At 34.1% G+C, this 15779-nt stretch overlaps 1 protein-coding gene across 4 annotated transcripts in view; it reads right to left on the bottom strand.

Moving 5' to 3' along the window:
* Nucleotides 1-15779, bottom strand: part of RSRC1 (arginine and serine rich coiled-coil 1) — a 428398-nt gene that overhangs the window by 218953 nt on the left and 193666 nt on the right. For all 4 annotated transcript variants that reach the window (XM_057545926.1, XM_007164842.3, XM_057545927.1 and 1 more), the window contains one exon: nt 9984-10020. In XM_057545926.1, the coding sequence (XP_057401909.1) occupies nt 9984-10020 (37 nt within the window). The remainder of the gene's footprint in view (nt 1-9983; nt 10021-15779) is intronic.

Here is a 15779-nt window from a genome sequence, read left to right as displayed (position 1 = left end):
TATGCATATGTACATCTGGGAATAGAGCAAGGTACAGTAAGAAGGGTACTAAACTATTAATACTGGATTGGTGGCAGATAGAAGATATATTCATTTTTTTTCTTTATATACCTATCAGTTTTTGACCCATTATAATAAACATGTATTACTTTATAACTTTTAAAAGTATGTAATAATTTTTTTAAAGGGGAGAGGATGTGAGCAGATAAAGGACAAAAATTTTCTCACAGCTTACTGTGAGTATATTAGAATTGAGATACTGTTTTTAGCAATCTGAAGTTACTTACGTAACTGAAACTGATAAGATTTTTTTCTTTCTCTGTAAAATAAATGATACATTTGTAGAAAGTCTATGCTTCTACAAACTTTCACACACTATTTCAACAGCCTATGAATAGGGAGTAAAATGAAATAAGTGAAACAGAGAGGTTGTGTGCATTGCTGGCGGTCACACCGTAAAATCATGTTCTCCCAGCTCCTCATGCTATGCTCTTCCTAAAATAAACAGACTATGTATGTTAAAGTTAAATACAGATGCTATGAATCTGTGAAAAATGGTAATGAGTGTGGCCAAAGATACCACTGTGGCAAAGGCATTCTCCATCTTAACTCCTAATGCTTTGATGGGAGAAATAAAAAGCAACCCTGTTACCTCTGCTGCTAGTTCTCTCTCTGCAGTTACAGACCTTAGATCCTGAGAAAAGCATGAAATAACTACCAGGTACCTTGTGGGGTCCTCTGCAATGAAGCAAAACCTATGGTGTCCTGAACTAGAATATAAAAAATATCCGAATACAATATTCCGTTACTCTCATGGTTTCAAGAAGGCCTGACTTTCAGACTTGAATAATGGGAACTGGGGGTTATTTAATGCACTTAGAATATTTGGTTTTACTTTATAAAGCTTTAATAAGCACATGTGCATAAAAGTCAGAAAATAAATTTTATCTAGGTTAAACATAAATCTGAGACTATTAGTAATATCATGAAAATTACATGACATATTGTCATTTTTTTATTTTTAAAGCTAACTGGCCACCATTTTCTACCAAGACCACCATGTCTTAAAAAGCAACAACAACCGACAGATCTTTCTTTGGAAGAGAGGGGAGGGAGAAAGGGTAGAAAAAGGGCCCAAGTTCCTGCTGTTTGATTGACTAGATAATATTTATTAATCATTTAGTGCAGAAGCAAATTTTAATAAACTTGTAACTGATCAAAATGTTTCAGAGAAATGGATCACTGACAAGGTACTGTTTCTGACTGAAATGTGAGCTGGTTCCCAGATTTAGGACTTATAAACTGCCTAAAACACGATATTCACATTTAATCCACATTAAAGGTATTTTAATTTGCATACATTCATAGGACACACTTGTTTGTTAAAAGGAAAGAGAGAAAAATTTATAGAATTGATCTTCCAGAAAGAAGAAAAACTTCATGCTGTTTTATCTCACGATCACAGTTTAAGGAAAGTGTTTGTTTTAATATGCACATTTACCCTAAACCTCAAATATATATCAGCTTACGTAAAAAAAAAAAAAAAAAAAAAATTAAAATGCTGGGAGGAGAGGGATCTATTACGTTGAAGTCCCTAAATAGTATATGAGATAATAAATAGTTTTCATCAGTGTTTAATAAATATATACAGTGTATGAGTAACATCAGTGTATTGTGAGATAACTATGTTCTCAAACTCATTTAGACAAATGTCAAAAATATTTTTTTGGAACAGTGGTGAAACATTAAAATAAGACAGGTATTTTAAAACGTAACGGACAAAGGATGAGTGACTTTAGAATAGGGTTCATAACCTCTGTTTGAGAATAGGGTTCAAAACCTCTGCACGCATCCTCAAAAGTATGACAATAATACATAAACTGTATTTACGCTTGCATTAAATAAAATCTTTAGTCTGTGAACTGAAATACAGCCGTTTTATTTGCAAGTTCTACACAAAATAGCCTAAAACAGAGAGAAAAGGGCTTTTATTAGAATGTAGTATTATTTATGAGCACGTAATAGCAAGAGCCCGCCTACATTTCTGGCAAGCAGCGACTGTATTCTACAAACCACTGATGGGCTAAACAAGCTATTAATGACAGTTGCTTTTCAACATTTAAAATGGTCAGACTGTGTTGCCTGACCACAAGGACAAGTAGGTCATCACTCTCAAATGTTATACAATATAAGAAACATAAATGAGACCTCTGTGGGGAGAAAAAACCCACAGGTATGGCTCCAGAGTTCTTTGGCTATTCAACTATTAATAGAAAGCAAATCCCACTTAAAGTTGTAAATACTTGTAACCCATTTTACTAAAAGATTTATCAGCACTTGTTTAACTTTCCACCTACAGCTGAACAAGGTATTATTAGTCCTATTGTCCAGCTCCAGCCCTAAAATATACAACTTAATATCCAGAACCCAAATAAAGAAAAAAAAAAATAGCCCTTTGCTACTCTTACAGAGTAAGATGATGAAATTTTTCACCCTGTATAAACCTGTGGAGTGTCTGTCTCTCTGGGTTTATGAATGCCCAACTAATCATCCATAGGTTGCAGAATCCTACTCAATGAGTATATGGGGGAACATCTAGATTTTTCATCAGATTCAGAGGGCCTTTTCATTGGACACATGTCTTTCAAGTCAATGCCTTTCAATGTACTTTTCTTTCCGGTGGTCACTGGACCAGCGGCATTTGCCTCACTTGGGAGCTTGCTAAATGTAGAATCTCAAGTCCCACCCCAGACCCAGAGTTTAAACAATATCCCCAGGAGAGTCATATGCACATTAAAGATGGTGAAGCACTGACCTAGAACATGTCCCCCTACCCAAACCCACCTCCAGTTATTTGACTTTTCAGAAAAGAGAACAAGGGAAGTTTAGAAATATCATACTGATCAGGATAATTCACTTCATTCCCTGCTAAAGGGCATGGCATAGCAGTCCTTTCAAGCCAGAAACAACCCACAAAACTATTTTGACCTAAAAAAAGCGACAACTTTTCATATAGCTCAACCTAATATATTCAGATCTCAATCCCTCTCCCAAGAGGAAAGGATAGCATTATTTTTATAGATTGCTAATAAAACAATCATAGCCATATTGTAATCAAATGGCAAGGTTCTATCTCCTGTACACTTTCATAATTGTAACAATAAAAATGCATGTTAATGTCACCTACTTGACTGTATTAAAAACACTCTAAAAAGTAAATCTTTTAACCCCCTATTACATAGTTCAATAAGGGTTACTACTCACTATATTATCCAGAATTTAAAAACATAGGATGGTAGAAAAATACGGAGTCAGCTACCTTTGATATACAGAGAACTTAAGAGTCAATTTTCTGCACCCTAGGACATCTTTAATAAAAAAAAGTCAGGAGCAACATCACCATCTAATAACCACCCACCTCCACTCCTTCAACCCTGCTGTGTTAACAGACATACACTGGAGTCACATCAGAAGGTCTTTAATTTGTATATGATTCTTCATCAAGTAAAAAATACTATTTCCTTAAGTTCATTATAAAATCTAAGCACAACATTATAAGCAATGTTTCCACTCATTTTCTCTAAGCTTAAATAGATATGGACACTGAACTCTTAGATGTTTTGTATTCAATTCTGCTGACCATTCAGCAGGACCCCTGTAGGAGGACTCCTGAGGATTCAAGGTCTATTCAACATCGATTTCTGACATTTTTCATTATGAATTTCTCATTTGAGGCAAAATTTTTCAAAGACACCCCACCCTGTGCCACCCCTGATAATGGCTGTAAGTTTAATACATAACTGGAAGTACAAACAAAAATCATCCACAGAAAAACAAAGTGCAACACTAAAATGCCAAAATAGTGAACACAGGCCTAGGATTTGGTGTTACCATAGCACCAGCTAGAGGGAAGGGGCTTGAAAAGGAGTGGGACCAGAAGAGGCAGCCTCAGGAAGCTGCTTCTGGGAGAAAATCAGGTAAACAGAATACATGTCAGTGACAAGAAAGAAGAAAGTAGTAAGAAACAAACTGCTAAAGAGAAACAAGACATGCCAACCCCTTCCTCCCTGCCACCTCCATCATCATCTGTTAGAGAAATTACGCTTCGATGTACTGCAGAAGACGGCACCTTTAAACTAGGAACCCTGTCTACAAAATGTCTAGGATTTCTAAAATGGAAGGAAGGAAGGAAGGGAGGGAGAGAGGGACGGAGGGAAGGAAGGAAAAGAAAGAAATCAAATCACCCCCATATAAAGCTACTATAAGAAGTAACTAGAAAATGCAAATTAAAACATTTCAGTAGATGAAAATTCTTCCCCTAAAACCAACTACAAAGCACAAGACTCATTTGGACAAATAACAAAAAGAAAACCTAGAATCAGACATTCAAAAAATAAAAACAGAAATGGAAGGAAAATATTTCAGATATGGAAAATACATTATAAGGTGCACAAAGAAGAATAAATTTGAATGAAAATTTAATAAGAAACACTGAATAAAAGCAGGAAAACAATTCAGAGAATAAAGACAAAGTAAAATAGTAAAGAGAGAGAGAAAGGGACCGAAATAGAAGACAAGCAAAGAAAGATTATATATTGGTGTCACTAAAGAAGAAAATAAAACAATGGAACAGACTAATATTTAATTCTATAATCCATGAAAATTATTTCTGGAAATGAGAAAACTTAAGTCTACATATGAAATTGCCCAGAAAAATTAGCCAGAAACAATCAACTTTGAGAATTATCCAGTAAAAGAAAGATCAATGAAAAAATGGCAATGTCTCAAGGCAAAAAAATCTAATTATTTATAAGGGTAAAAAAATAAGGCTGGTACCAGAGATATCAAGAGCAGAATAATATCTCAAGAAAGTCAAGGAAAAAACTGTAAACGAAGGATTTTATGTCCAGTCAAGCTGTCATTCAAGTGGCAAGACTCCAGAAAAACAGCTTGGAATGTACAAGATCTTGGAGAATAATGTACATAGGAGCCTTTCCTGAGGAATATACTAGTGGATGAGTTTTATACAAACAGGAGATAAATGGGGAAATATAAGCAAACAAACTGATGGCAAATATTTAATATATTTAATTTTAAAGGTGATTCTAAAACAACGTAACAGCGTGGGTGGAAGAACAGTATGCAAACATTTTATATTCTAACAAAGTAGCAAAAAACACAGCAAGAAGAAATGGGAGGAAAAGGAAGAAAGGGAAAATACAACAGGAGCATTGTCTATAATGAAGGTAACAGGTGGGAGTCAAAGGATGTCATCTATAAGGTTAAATAGGAACAAGGGGGATTAAAACCATTATAAAAGGTATAAATACAAAGGTAACCACTAGAACAAAAATGCAAACCTTCCTAAGTTTCATCATCATAATTACAATAGCTCTTCAGAGACAATTCTCCATAACATTCTGTACATCTTACATCAGCCATCAGCCTTTGTTCAGAACTATCTTTTCAAAGATGTTTGGTACAGCAAACAGTCTTTGGTATAGCAAAGATGTTTAGTACAGCAAACAGTATAGCAAACAGCAAGATAGAGACAGAATCTCCCCCTGGGCCAGAAGGCATGTTTGTTACCTAACTAGGATAATAAAGGTAATGTCTTTCTCTTGGGCAAAGTTTGGGCAGATTTCTAACAGCTCCCTAAAGAACTCCTAAATCTGGAGCCCCTCAGCTATGACACAAACCCACTGGGTATGCAGCATCACCCCATGGGACTTGGGGGTCAAGGGGAACCTATACAACCATGAAGTACATGCTACTTTTTGTGCTGTTAGTAAGAAAATGCTTTGTCTCTGACCCAGGGAATCTTGTGTCTTCTGTCAGCATCTATAAAAGTGTAGCAGGCATGCAAGTTGGGCTAAAATCTCAAACCCTTAATAAAGGAGACACAGCTAAATAGAGAAAGAAACATAGTAAATATAATGATACACAGTAATTATGGAGTGATTTACAGGATATACTGATAAGTGAAAACAGCAAAATACAAAAAAGTATACACAACATGCTTTAAAAAAAATTATTTATTTGTTTATTTTTTGGCTGTGCTGCACGGCTTGCAGAATCTTAGTTCCCCAACCAAGGTTCAAACCTGGGCCCCTGGCAGTGGAAGCACAGAGTCCTAACCACTGTACCTCCAGGGAATTCCTTACAATATGCTTTTTATAAGAAACAGGAAATAGGAATACATACACATATGCATATACATATATATACACATAATCTTACAAAAAGCACAGGAAGGATAAACAAGAAGTTAATAAAATATGCTACCTGCAAGGAATAGAGAACAGCTAGAAAGGAAGGGAGTGACACCTCTCTGACGATACTATTGTGTATCATATTTTGACTTCTGGAAGCATGTTAACATTATAGATATTCAAACATAATTAAATCTACAAGAATGGGAACAAAGGCACCTAAAATTGAATGCAAATGGAAACAAATGAACGCCACTATATTTCAAAGGAATAAACTACACTCAAGGGGAAAAAGAACTACAAATAAATCTTGAAATCTTTTATTTAAGTTTATTTTCAAAATGTATAGTTGTACTGGAATTATTTTATGTATATTATATGATTGAGCAAATGGGTAAATGTATTAGTGTTGTTAGGAGTCCAGGTTCTCACTTTATATAAAGGGAAATACAAATATGAAATGGGGGAGGACAAGGAAGAATTCTGTGGTATGGATTGAAATTGGAGGTATCAGTATGACTCACACGTTCTTAAAAATATTTTTCTACTTACCTACCTACCTCTATTTAACTATCTAATCTAGCACTGAAAGGTCCTAGAAGTAATGAAATCCCAGAGACAATGAGCATATCACATGTCCAGACCTTGATTCCTAAAATACCATTTTCCTCTAAAATGGAATAGGGTAATTTGAAGAAATGGCTGAGTCTGGGAGTGGGACAGGGAAGGTATAAGATAAGCCTGAAACACCTTGTTGTGTCAGAAAATGAGGATGTGCTTAAAAAAAAAAAAAAAAAAAAAATGGGAGTATGTTGAAAGGACCCAGAAACCATCTTTAAAGAAGATTCTCTGAACAAATCTGTGACAACCTGAGTGTCAAAATAAATAAGAAAAGTAACTGATAATAACCTAGTCATGAGTCTTTGCTCACAATAAGTAAATAAAATAAGAAAGAAGGATGGGCTTTTCCTTATAATGGAATGCTGGCTGCTAAATATAGGGGGAGTGGTAGAGCTGGAAAAATCTCAATTTTGCAATCATTAGGCAAGAATCATAAATGGATGACGGGGCACCAACCTTCAAAAGTTCTGTCTAGAATTTTAAACAGACATAGACTTTATGGGTAGTACACAAGTTTGTGAGAAGAAAAATAAAATGGTATTGGGGAGTAAACTGTAAGAAATTTAAGCTAAGAATGACATGCTGGACAGTTCCCAGGAAAAGTTGGCAACATAGAAAAGAATGACAGAATAAAGACTGAATCAAGGGCTTGAGAGATTGTGACAAATAAATGAATCGGCCCTTGAAGAGGTTCCAGGGAAACAGAGTCCACCTATCTTATTCTTTTCTCCATACACCCACACTTGTTCCAGATAACTATATATACCAAGAAGAGCCCATAAACAGAGTACAAAGACTGTGCAACCATATATGTGTTCTGGTGACAAATACACTGCATGCCATTTTTCTTAACTCATTTAAATTTGTACTGTCTTTTACCCTCTCTTAGAACAATGCTAATTTTCTATGATAATCCAGATAAATTTGAAAAGACAAGAAGGGTACATAAAGAAGAAATTAACTCCAAATGTGTGGGATGTTTTTCTCATTTTAATGTTACACTATATATTTTTAAAAATCAATCTATTAGAATCTATACTTTAATTGTATTTGGTATACAGCCAATTCAAAGAAGGGGTACGTGTGCTAGAAGACAAAGGTTATAAGTTTCTGTTCAGCTGGAAAGGGGAGAGACCAAACCTAAGGAGCCCACAGTTGCTAGACAGACAGGTTTCTTTGTGCTCAACCAATGAATTCTTAAGTTCACTTCCTTCTTAGGCAGTTATAAAGAATATCATTGACTTTACTGAATATTATTAGTGTACAAAGCAATATATATGTGTATATATGTGATAATATGTATTCATGTATTCATATTATTAACAGTTCAGTCAGTGGGTCAATTTTACAATGTCAAGTTACAGAATTTGAATGACTTAAGTAAAATGTATTAAAATCATCTACTTCCACTACCTGTTGTACTAATCATGGCTCTCTCATCCCTAAAATGCATTATCTTTGAAATACATTTGATGTATATGACCCAGATAAAATGAAATATAACTCAGAGTCAAAAATGGAAAAGGTTTCTAAATACTTTTAGCTGAAGAATTCTTTGTTCAGAGGAAATCTTATTTTAAAAGTTTAAAAGTATACAAAATAACTAAAAGTGGGAACTATTCTGGCTAAAGTGGGCAGTGGAAGTCTGGAGTGCCACCTGTTTTGGGGAGAATTCCTGGCAGCCCAAGGCAGTTAGAAAACCACTGCTGCATAAGATTATAAGTAGAGTATAAATGCATGAAATTGTCACTGAATATAAGTTCATACTAGTGAGTATTAAAAAAATATGGAATTTAAACAAAAAAAAAGAATCTAACTCATCTACTGATGAATATGAACCAAGTAAATATACAGTTTTTTTATTAAATAGTAATTTACAAGAGAAGTATAAAAGACAGCTCATTTTAGAACTATGTTAGCTGTACTTCCTTGTTATAAGCTGCCAATTGATACTGGCATTAGATATCTTAGATTAATATTTTTATTCTGATGTCCATATGTATGTCCTAAATATCATGTGCCACTATGAAGTGATAAACAGGGATTCAAGAAATAATTTTTAATAATGAGAATAACAATATTATTTAATTACTTCTAATCTGGACAAATATATATACTTCAATTTTTCTAACTAGTTTATTATATTCTGCTTTTAATAATTAATCTATAATTTTTAGGATGATTTTATCATTTTTAAAAAGTCTAGGTTTCCTCAGTTTCCTTTAGCTATTGAAAGAAAAACCAAAAATCCTTTCTAACTCTAAAACTACTATAAATAAAAATGAAGCTGCCTCTTGCTACTGTTTGCTTTGTGGGAGCAGAACAAAAGCACATTAATAGTTAACAAAGCTACAATATGATATACGAATGAAGTCTTGCATTAAAAAAGTACTTAGATTGTATTTACAAAAGAATCTCTATCATTAATTATTCAACATTTGGATTTGACCAGAAACCAGAGCATGACTTTATAATGCTCTGTTTAAATGAACTACTTAATGTTGTAATGAACACTCAATGTGGTGAGCTCAATGAATTTTGGACCTGGTATAATACAACAGTTTTTCCAATTTTCTGATCAATTGACAGATTTTAATGTTAACTCAGTTGGAATTTTACTTGCTTTAAAAATGTTTACTTAAACAAAAAATTTTGCATCTCAATTATTTTATATTCTAAAACTGACTGTAGTTTAAACCAATGCACTATTCATAAAGCAAAGACATCAGGAAAAACAAAGCTGTGCACTTCTTTCAAAGCAGTTAAATTGCTAAAACATACCATATTTATGCATGCAATATTTGATTGTGTTTTTCTTAAAACACAAGCTTGTTTTTGTCAGATCAAGATTTGCCAAAAATTCTACACCAAACACTTTTCTTTATAATTAAAGCAATCATCAATCCAAGGACTGTCATCCATTTTATTTCATCTCTACATCAGAAAAAAGTAATTTAAAAAAAATTTTAATTCCCTTGAAATGATAAGATAAATGAAAATGTAAGTGCCTTCACGTAATAACAGTAAGCTGACCCTTTGGGAAATGGTTGACTTTCTCAATACAAGGTATTCAAAGCTCATTCAAAAGTGTTCATTTAGAATGCAGATATCAAAGATGATGCAAATGTTCAAGAGAAAATTAGAACTTACCAGATGTTCTAATCCAGCTTTGATGTTTCCAGATTCCCTAAAATAGAAGAATAAAAGTTTAAAATAGTTGTTAAACACTTGTCTGCTATAACTTATGTTTACCTCAAAAATATTTTATAAACCCTTATAATTTTTTCATATATCTTTCCTAATGTTCATAATAACATTGTTTTTAAGGACAAAACAATTTCCTTACGGAACAGATAATTTATTTATATCTAATAGTAGTACTACCGCTAAAACTGATATTCGTCTAGTAGAAAGAATGTTTCAGACTTTTCAAAGTCAGTGGAGAACAAAAAAGAAATCAAATATGTTATTTACTATTTGCACACTGTCTTTATTTTACATTAGCTTTTTCATTAGAGTTTATGTTTTTTCAATGTTTATTATGAAAATGTTCAAACATACAGATTCTATCCCCCATCTGGAGTCTACAATTGACATTTTACTACATTTGCTTTATCAAATATCCATCCATCAATAGGTGCATTTTTATATAAAAAATAGCCACAAAAAGAATGTTTGTGAGTACATAGTTAAATAAATCAATCTTAAATTTTTTCCTACCATTAATTTTATCAACTTAGTGCCCACTACAAATCAGAACCTAAGACTATTGTAATATTTAAAAGCAAAAAAACCACCAATGGAAACACAAACATCAAATACCACAATATATTTTAAGTATTTAATTTCTTGCTTTTCACTTTAAAAAAGAGTGCTGATGAAACTAAAAATACAAATAACTGTGCAAGTAGCAAAGATAATTTAAATACACATTTGGTGAAATATGGCAATAGTGAGATATTTTTCCTGATTTTGGTCAATGCTAATTTATCAGTGACAAATGGACTTTGACTTTTCTCACTCCAACAAGCAGTATTTGAATTCCATCATTAACATCACGCCTTATTTGTTTTAACATAAAATTATACTTCTACCACATTGCAGAAAATAATTATGAAACATCCAGCAACAGTACTGCATTCGTGATGTTTAATCTTTTCCCCATACCTCTTTCTTTCTCTGAAGGGGCCCCAATTTTATTTCTTTTCTCTTTATTTTGTCTCCATTTTTTTTTTTTTTTTTTTTTTTTTTTGCCAAAACTCTACTTACTTCTGTTTCCTTTGTCTTGCTATACAATCTTTTCAAATTTCCCTATCTTTTCCCTTTGGCTCTACTGCTTGAAAACTATACTCATGGCTTCCAACCTTTGCTCTCACTGCCCAGTCTGGCATCCTGGGAATAAATTCCACTGTCTACTGATTAGTACTCATCTTTAGCCATTCTCTCTTCTGCTTTCTGCTTCTGGCAATGCTATATATTCAACATTTAAAAATTTAAGGATTTCTGAAACTTATTCTCTGGATGCAGTCCTAATGAAAAATGACAGAAATAAATTGTAACAAGGTGTCAGAGAAGGCCAATAGCTACATAAATAATTATTTTTACCTTTATTATTATAAAATTAATGTATTTGTTGGAGCTAGAAGTCAGATGAATCTTTAAGTTTTCACAAGGAAATTCTCATATAACCATTTGTGCAATTTAAAATTTAAACAAAAAGAATAATACATATAGTGAGACATCTGACAGTGTAATATGTATGTATGTATATGTATACAGTCTACAATAAAATTAAATCTTCTTCCTATCAGTGACTCCCAGTTCTCAAGCACTGATATTAGTTATTTGTTTGTCCTTCCAAAGATAGTCTATGCATGTGTGTGCATGCTTCTGTGTGTGTGTGTGTGTTTCTCTTCTTCTTCTTTTTTTTAACCCAAACAGAAGCATACTATACACACTGTTTTGTACCTGAACTTGGCAATCTATCTTGGAGCCAAGTATATTTATACTATATAATACACATCTATTTAATTTTTCCCCCATGGCTACATTGTCACATCATGGTTCTTATTAGAAAATAATGCTGCAATATAAAAGAACAAATATGCTCAGATTCAAAGTACAAGTCCATAATTCATTATCTAAAACCACTGGGGTTAGACATGCTTCATTAGAGTATTTTGGATTTTAAGAAAGGTAATAAGGTACATATAGTGTATGTCATAAAACACTGACAGCAAGGCTTGAAGAAGCATCTCATCATCATACATATTAATAATTCTGAAAGAAACATATGAATGTCCACACAAAGTGGGATAAACAAAGACTATAAACAGCCTCATCTCAGGGTAGGTTTTGTTGTCAACTGACTTCGTCACAAACTTAGGGAAAATTTCCCAGTTTTCTGAGTTATTTGCATTTTGGAGTCAAGGATAAGAAAAAGAAAGAAAGGAAGGAAGGAAGGAAGGAAGGGAGGGAGGGAGGGAGGGAGGAAGGGGGAGGGAGGAAGGGGGAGGGAGGAAGGGGGGAGAACAGGGTGGGGGAGAAAGCGGGAGAGGGAGAAAGGGAGGGAGGAAGGAAAGGTTGGCTAGGTATTGCTTTGTTATGTTTCCAAGTGATTCTTTAAATTAAATAATTCTAGGATATATGCATTTTGAATGGCATGCCTGAAAGAAAACTAGGCATCATCCGTGACACATGCCCCTTTCCTTCGCTACCAAACGTAAACAAATGTAATCAACCACAAGGTCTTGGCTATCCAACGTCCTTAATTATCACTTAGATTTAACCACTTCTTTCTGTCTTCACAGCTATGTCTTATTTTAGGCCATTATCTTTTCTCTCCCTGATGACTGCAAAGCTTCTTAATGGGTCTCGGTGACCCCTGCCTTGCCCCATGTCAATTCATTCTTCATAATACATTAAGATCTTTGTAAAATGTAAGCTTGATCATGTCAATTCCCTTCTTAAAATTCACAATATACTACTACACTCCAGTTTACTAATTCCCTCTGTTATTTTGCCAAAGCTATTATCACATGGAAAGTGGCAGCAACAGCCATAACAAACAACTAACCTTGCTTTAATCATCACTGAACCACTCACTCTTTCTACCTGAGATGTTCCTTTTGTCCCAGACTCCTCTAATCCTCCTCATCTATCTAAAATATAAAAACATTCTTCAGAACTCAACCTAAACAAAACCTCCACTGGGGAAACCTCTTTTCCTCACAAATGAGGTACTGAACTCTTCCCATGTGTTCACATCACGAAGTTCTCACACTTTATTATAAATACGTATTTACTTTCCCATTGACAACAACTAAAATGAAAACTCCTTGAGGACATGAATTACATCTTTCTAATTTTTATATCCCAGCATCTAATGGAGTGCCTGAATCAGAGTATGTATTCAACTAATAAGAGTCTGACATCTAACCATCATTAAGACAAGCTTAGATAGTCAGTAGCAACCATCCCAGGTCTCTGGGTGGTCCTACCCAGCTCCAAACCACTCAAAGAAGGCAACTGCAACAGTGAGTCGCTGTTTGGAAGAATAGTTTTGGGAGCTGTATGTATGTGTGTGGTGGGTGGTAGGTGGTTGTTTCGCTTTGTTTTGTTTTGGGTTGTTTTTGATAAAGTAGGAGGACACAATGGAAAAGTGGTTGACTGAGGCCAGAGTAGAACAATTAACCTGGAGGAGCACAAGCCAGAGCCTAGACTTTCACCCTTTTCTCCTTAGATTAAAATTAATAGCCAAGGCAGCTGAATGTTGCAAGAAAATAAAAGAAACCCACAAGGAAGATTTTTTAAGATCTTTGAGGTGTGTAGGCACAGGAACAGAAAAACAACAAAGAAAGCGACCTCATCCAGAGAAAATAGATCGAGCAAGAATATAATATCATATTCAAAGGGAAGATTTTTAGAAATTAAATATGAAAAACAGTTATGAAAAAGAATCAACATGAGATAATGAGTATTAGAAATACAATAGTTAGAAACTCAGAGGATGAATTGAAAGCACAATAGCTACAGACCAAGAATATATTAGTGAGCTGGAACACGGGGTAGAAGAGCTCTCCCAGAAGGTATAGGAATGGTATGAAAGACAGAACAAACAAGAGATAAAATTAAGAACAGGAGTAGAAGTATGAACATCTATATAATAAGAATCCTAGAAGGAATGCAAAGACAAAATAAAAAAGAAGTATTTGAAGAAATAATGACAAAAATTTCCTAGATATAGAAATATTCAAATCTTAGATTGAAAGGGTACATACAGCAGTGAACAGGACAGCTAAAGAAAAATCCACAGCAAAGCATAATATAAGGATAATTAAGACTGTAATATTATAGATCAAGAGAAAAGACTAAAAGTTTCCAGAAAGAAAAAGCATACCCCTCCATAAAGGAAGACTAGCACTGACATCAGACTTCTTAACACTAATGCTAGACAATGGCATATTAACTTCTAAGAGAAAGTGTTTAAAAAGGAAAAAGAACTGTAAACCTAGAATTTATATTTAGCGAATAAACTGTTATTTACATTAAAGGAAAAATAAAGCAATTTTCAGCATACATAGTCTCAGGAAATTCAAAAGTTCTTAGGAATGTAATGCAATAAGAAGAGAAATAAAATCAGGAAGAAGCAAGAATATAAAGCAAGTAAAGGCTGGCATAGTACATAGTAATTATTGTAATCTTAGTAATCAGTGACTAAAAAGAAAACTAAAGAAAGGTCACCTAACAATCTAGAATTTAAATGCCAGAGAAGGGACTTCCCTGGTGGCACAGTGGTTAAGAATCAGCCTGCCAATGCAGGGTACATGGGTTCGAACCCTGGTCAGGGAAGATCCCACGTGCCGCGGAGCAACTAAGCCCGTGTGTCACAACTACTGAGCCTGTGCTCTAGACCCCGCGCGCCAGAGCTACTGAAGCCCACGCACCTAGAGCCTGTGCTCCGCAACAAGAGAAGCCACTGCAATGAGAAGCCCGTGCACTGCAACGAAGAGTAGCCCCCTGCTTCCCTCAACTAGAGAAAGCCCGCATGCAGCAGCGAAGATCCAACGCAGCCAAAAATAAATAAATTAAAAAAAAAATGCCAGAGAAGATTCTTAGATTGGGTATGAAACAAATCTAGCAATGTGTGATTTACAAGAGACAAAAAACAAAAAGGATCCAGAAAGGTTTCCAAAAAAGAGATAGTAAAAGATATAACCAGGCAAACATGAATCAAAAGAAAGTTGGGGTAGTGACTTTAATGACAAGATATATTTAAGCCACTTCCCCCTTCATATATATATATTTTGATATGTATATATTTTGCTATATACATACATTAAAAAAGGCCATTCTCTTCTAGTAAAAGATACAATAGATCAAGAAATTTTCATTTATATCCCGAAGGTTTGCATGTTTGTAAAGCTTAATATGTATCATAGATTGGGACACCAAAGTTTCAACAAGTTCTTCGTGAAAACCAGTTTTCTTTATTTAGTCTTACTTTGGGCAGAAAGACAAGGAAGAGTTGCCACCTCAAAACAATGCAGATAAAGCATCATGAGTACATAAATACTACATTAGACAGCATGATGTATAATCCTGGTTCTAGAAGCAAAATTGTTGAATGAGCTTGGGTAATAATCCAAATTCTCTGAAGCTCAAATTGTTCACCTATGATGTGAAGATTTCTTAACACTTGTTTTACCTAACACATAGGGTTGCTGTGAAAAAATAAGCAAGATCATGTATATGAAAGTACACTATAAATTGTAATGTGCTATAGAAATCTGTTATTATGATAGGTATTTAAATATAAAAGTCTTAAGAGTGGTTCCAAAACTCTTAATGAATTTTTTTAAAATAGAGAGGCAAGATTCAAGACATTGATAGAAGGATCTTGCAACAAATGGTATAAAGCCTGTCCTCTTTAGTGGTCTGTCTCTT

Source organism: Balaenoptera acutorostrata, chromosome 4 (assembly GCF_949987535.1).
Source record: "Balaenoptera acutorostrata chromosome 4, mBalAcu1.1, whole genome shotgun sequence".
Taxonomy (NCBI): domain Eukaryota; kingdom Metazoa; phylum Chordata; class Mammalia; order Artiodactyla; family Balaenopteridae; genus Balaenoptera; species Balaenoptera acutorostrata.
Note: the sequence above shows the minus strand (reverse complement) of the source record. Positions and strands in the feature narration are given on the sequence as shown.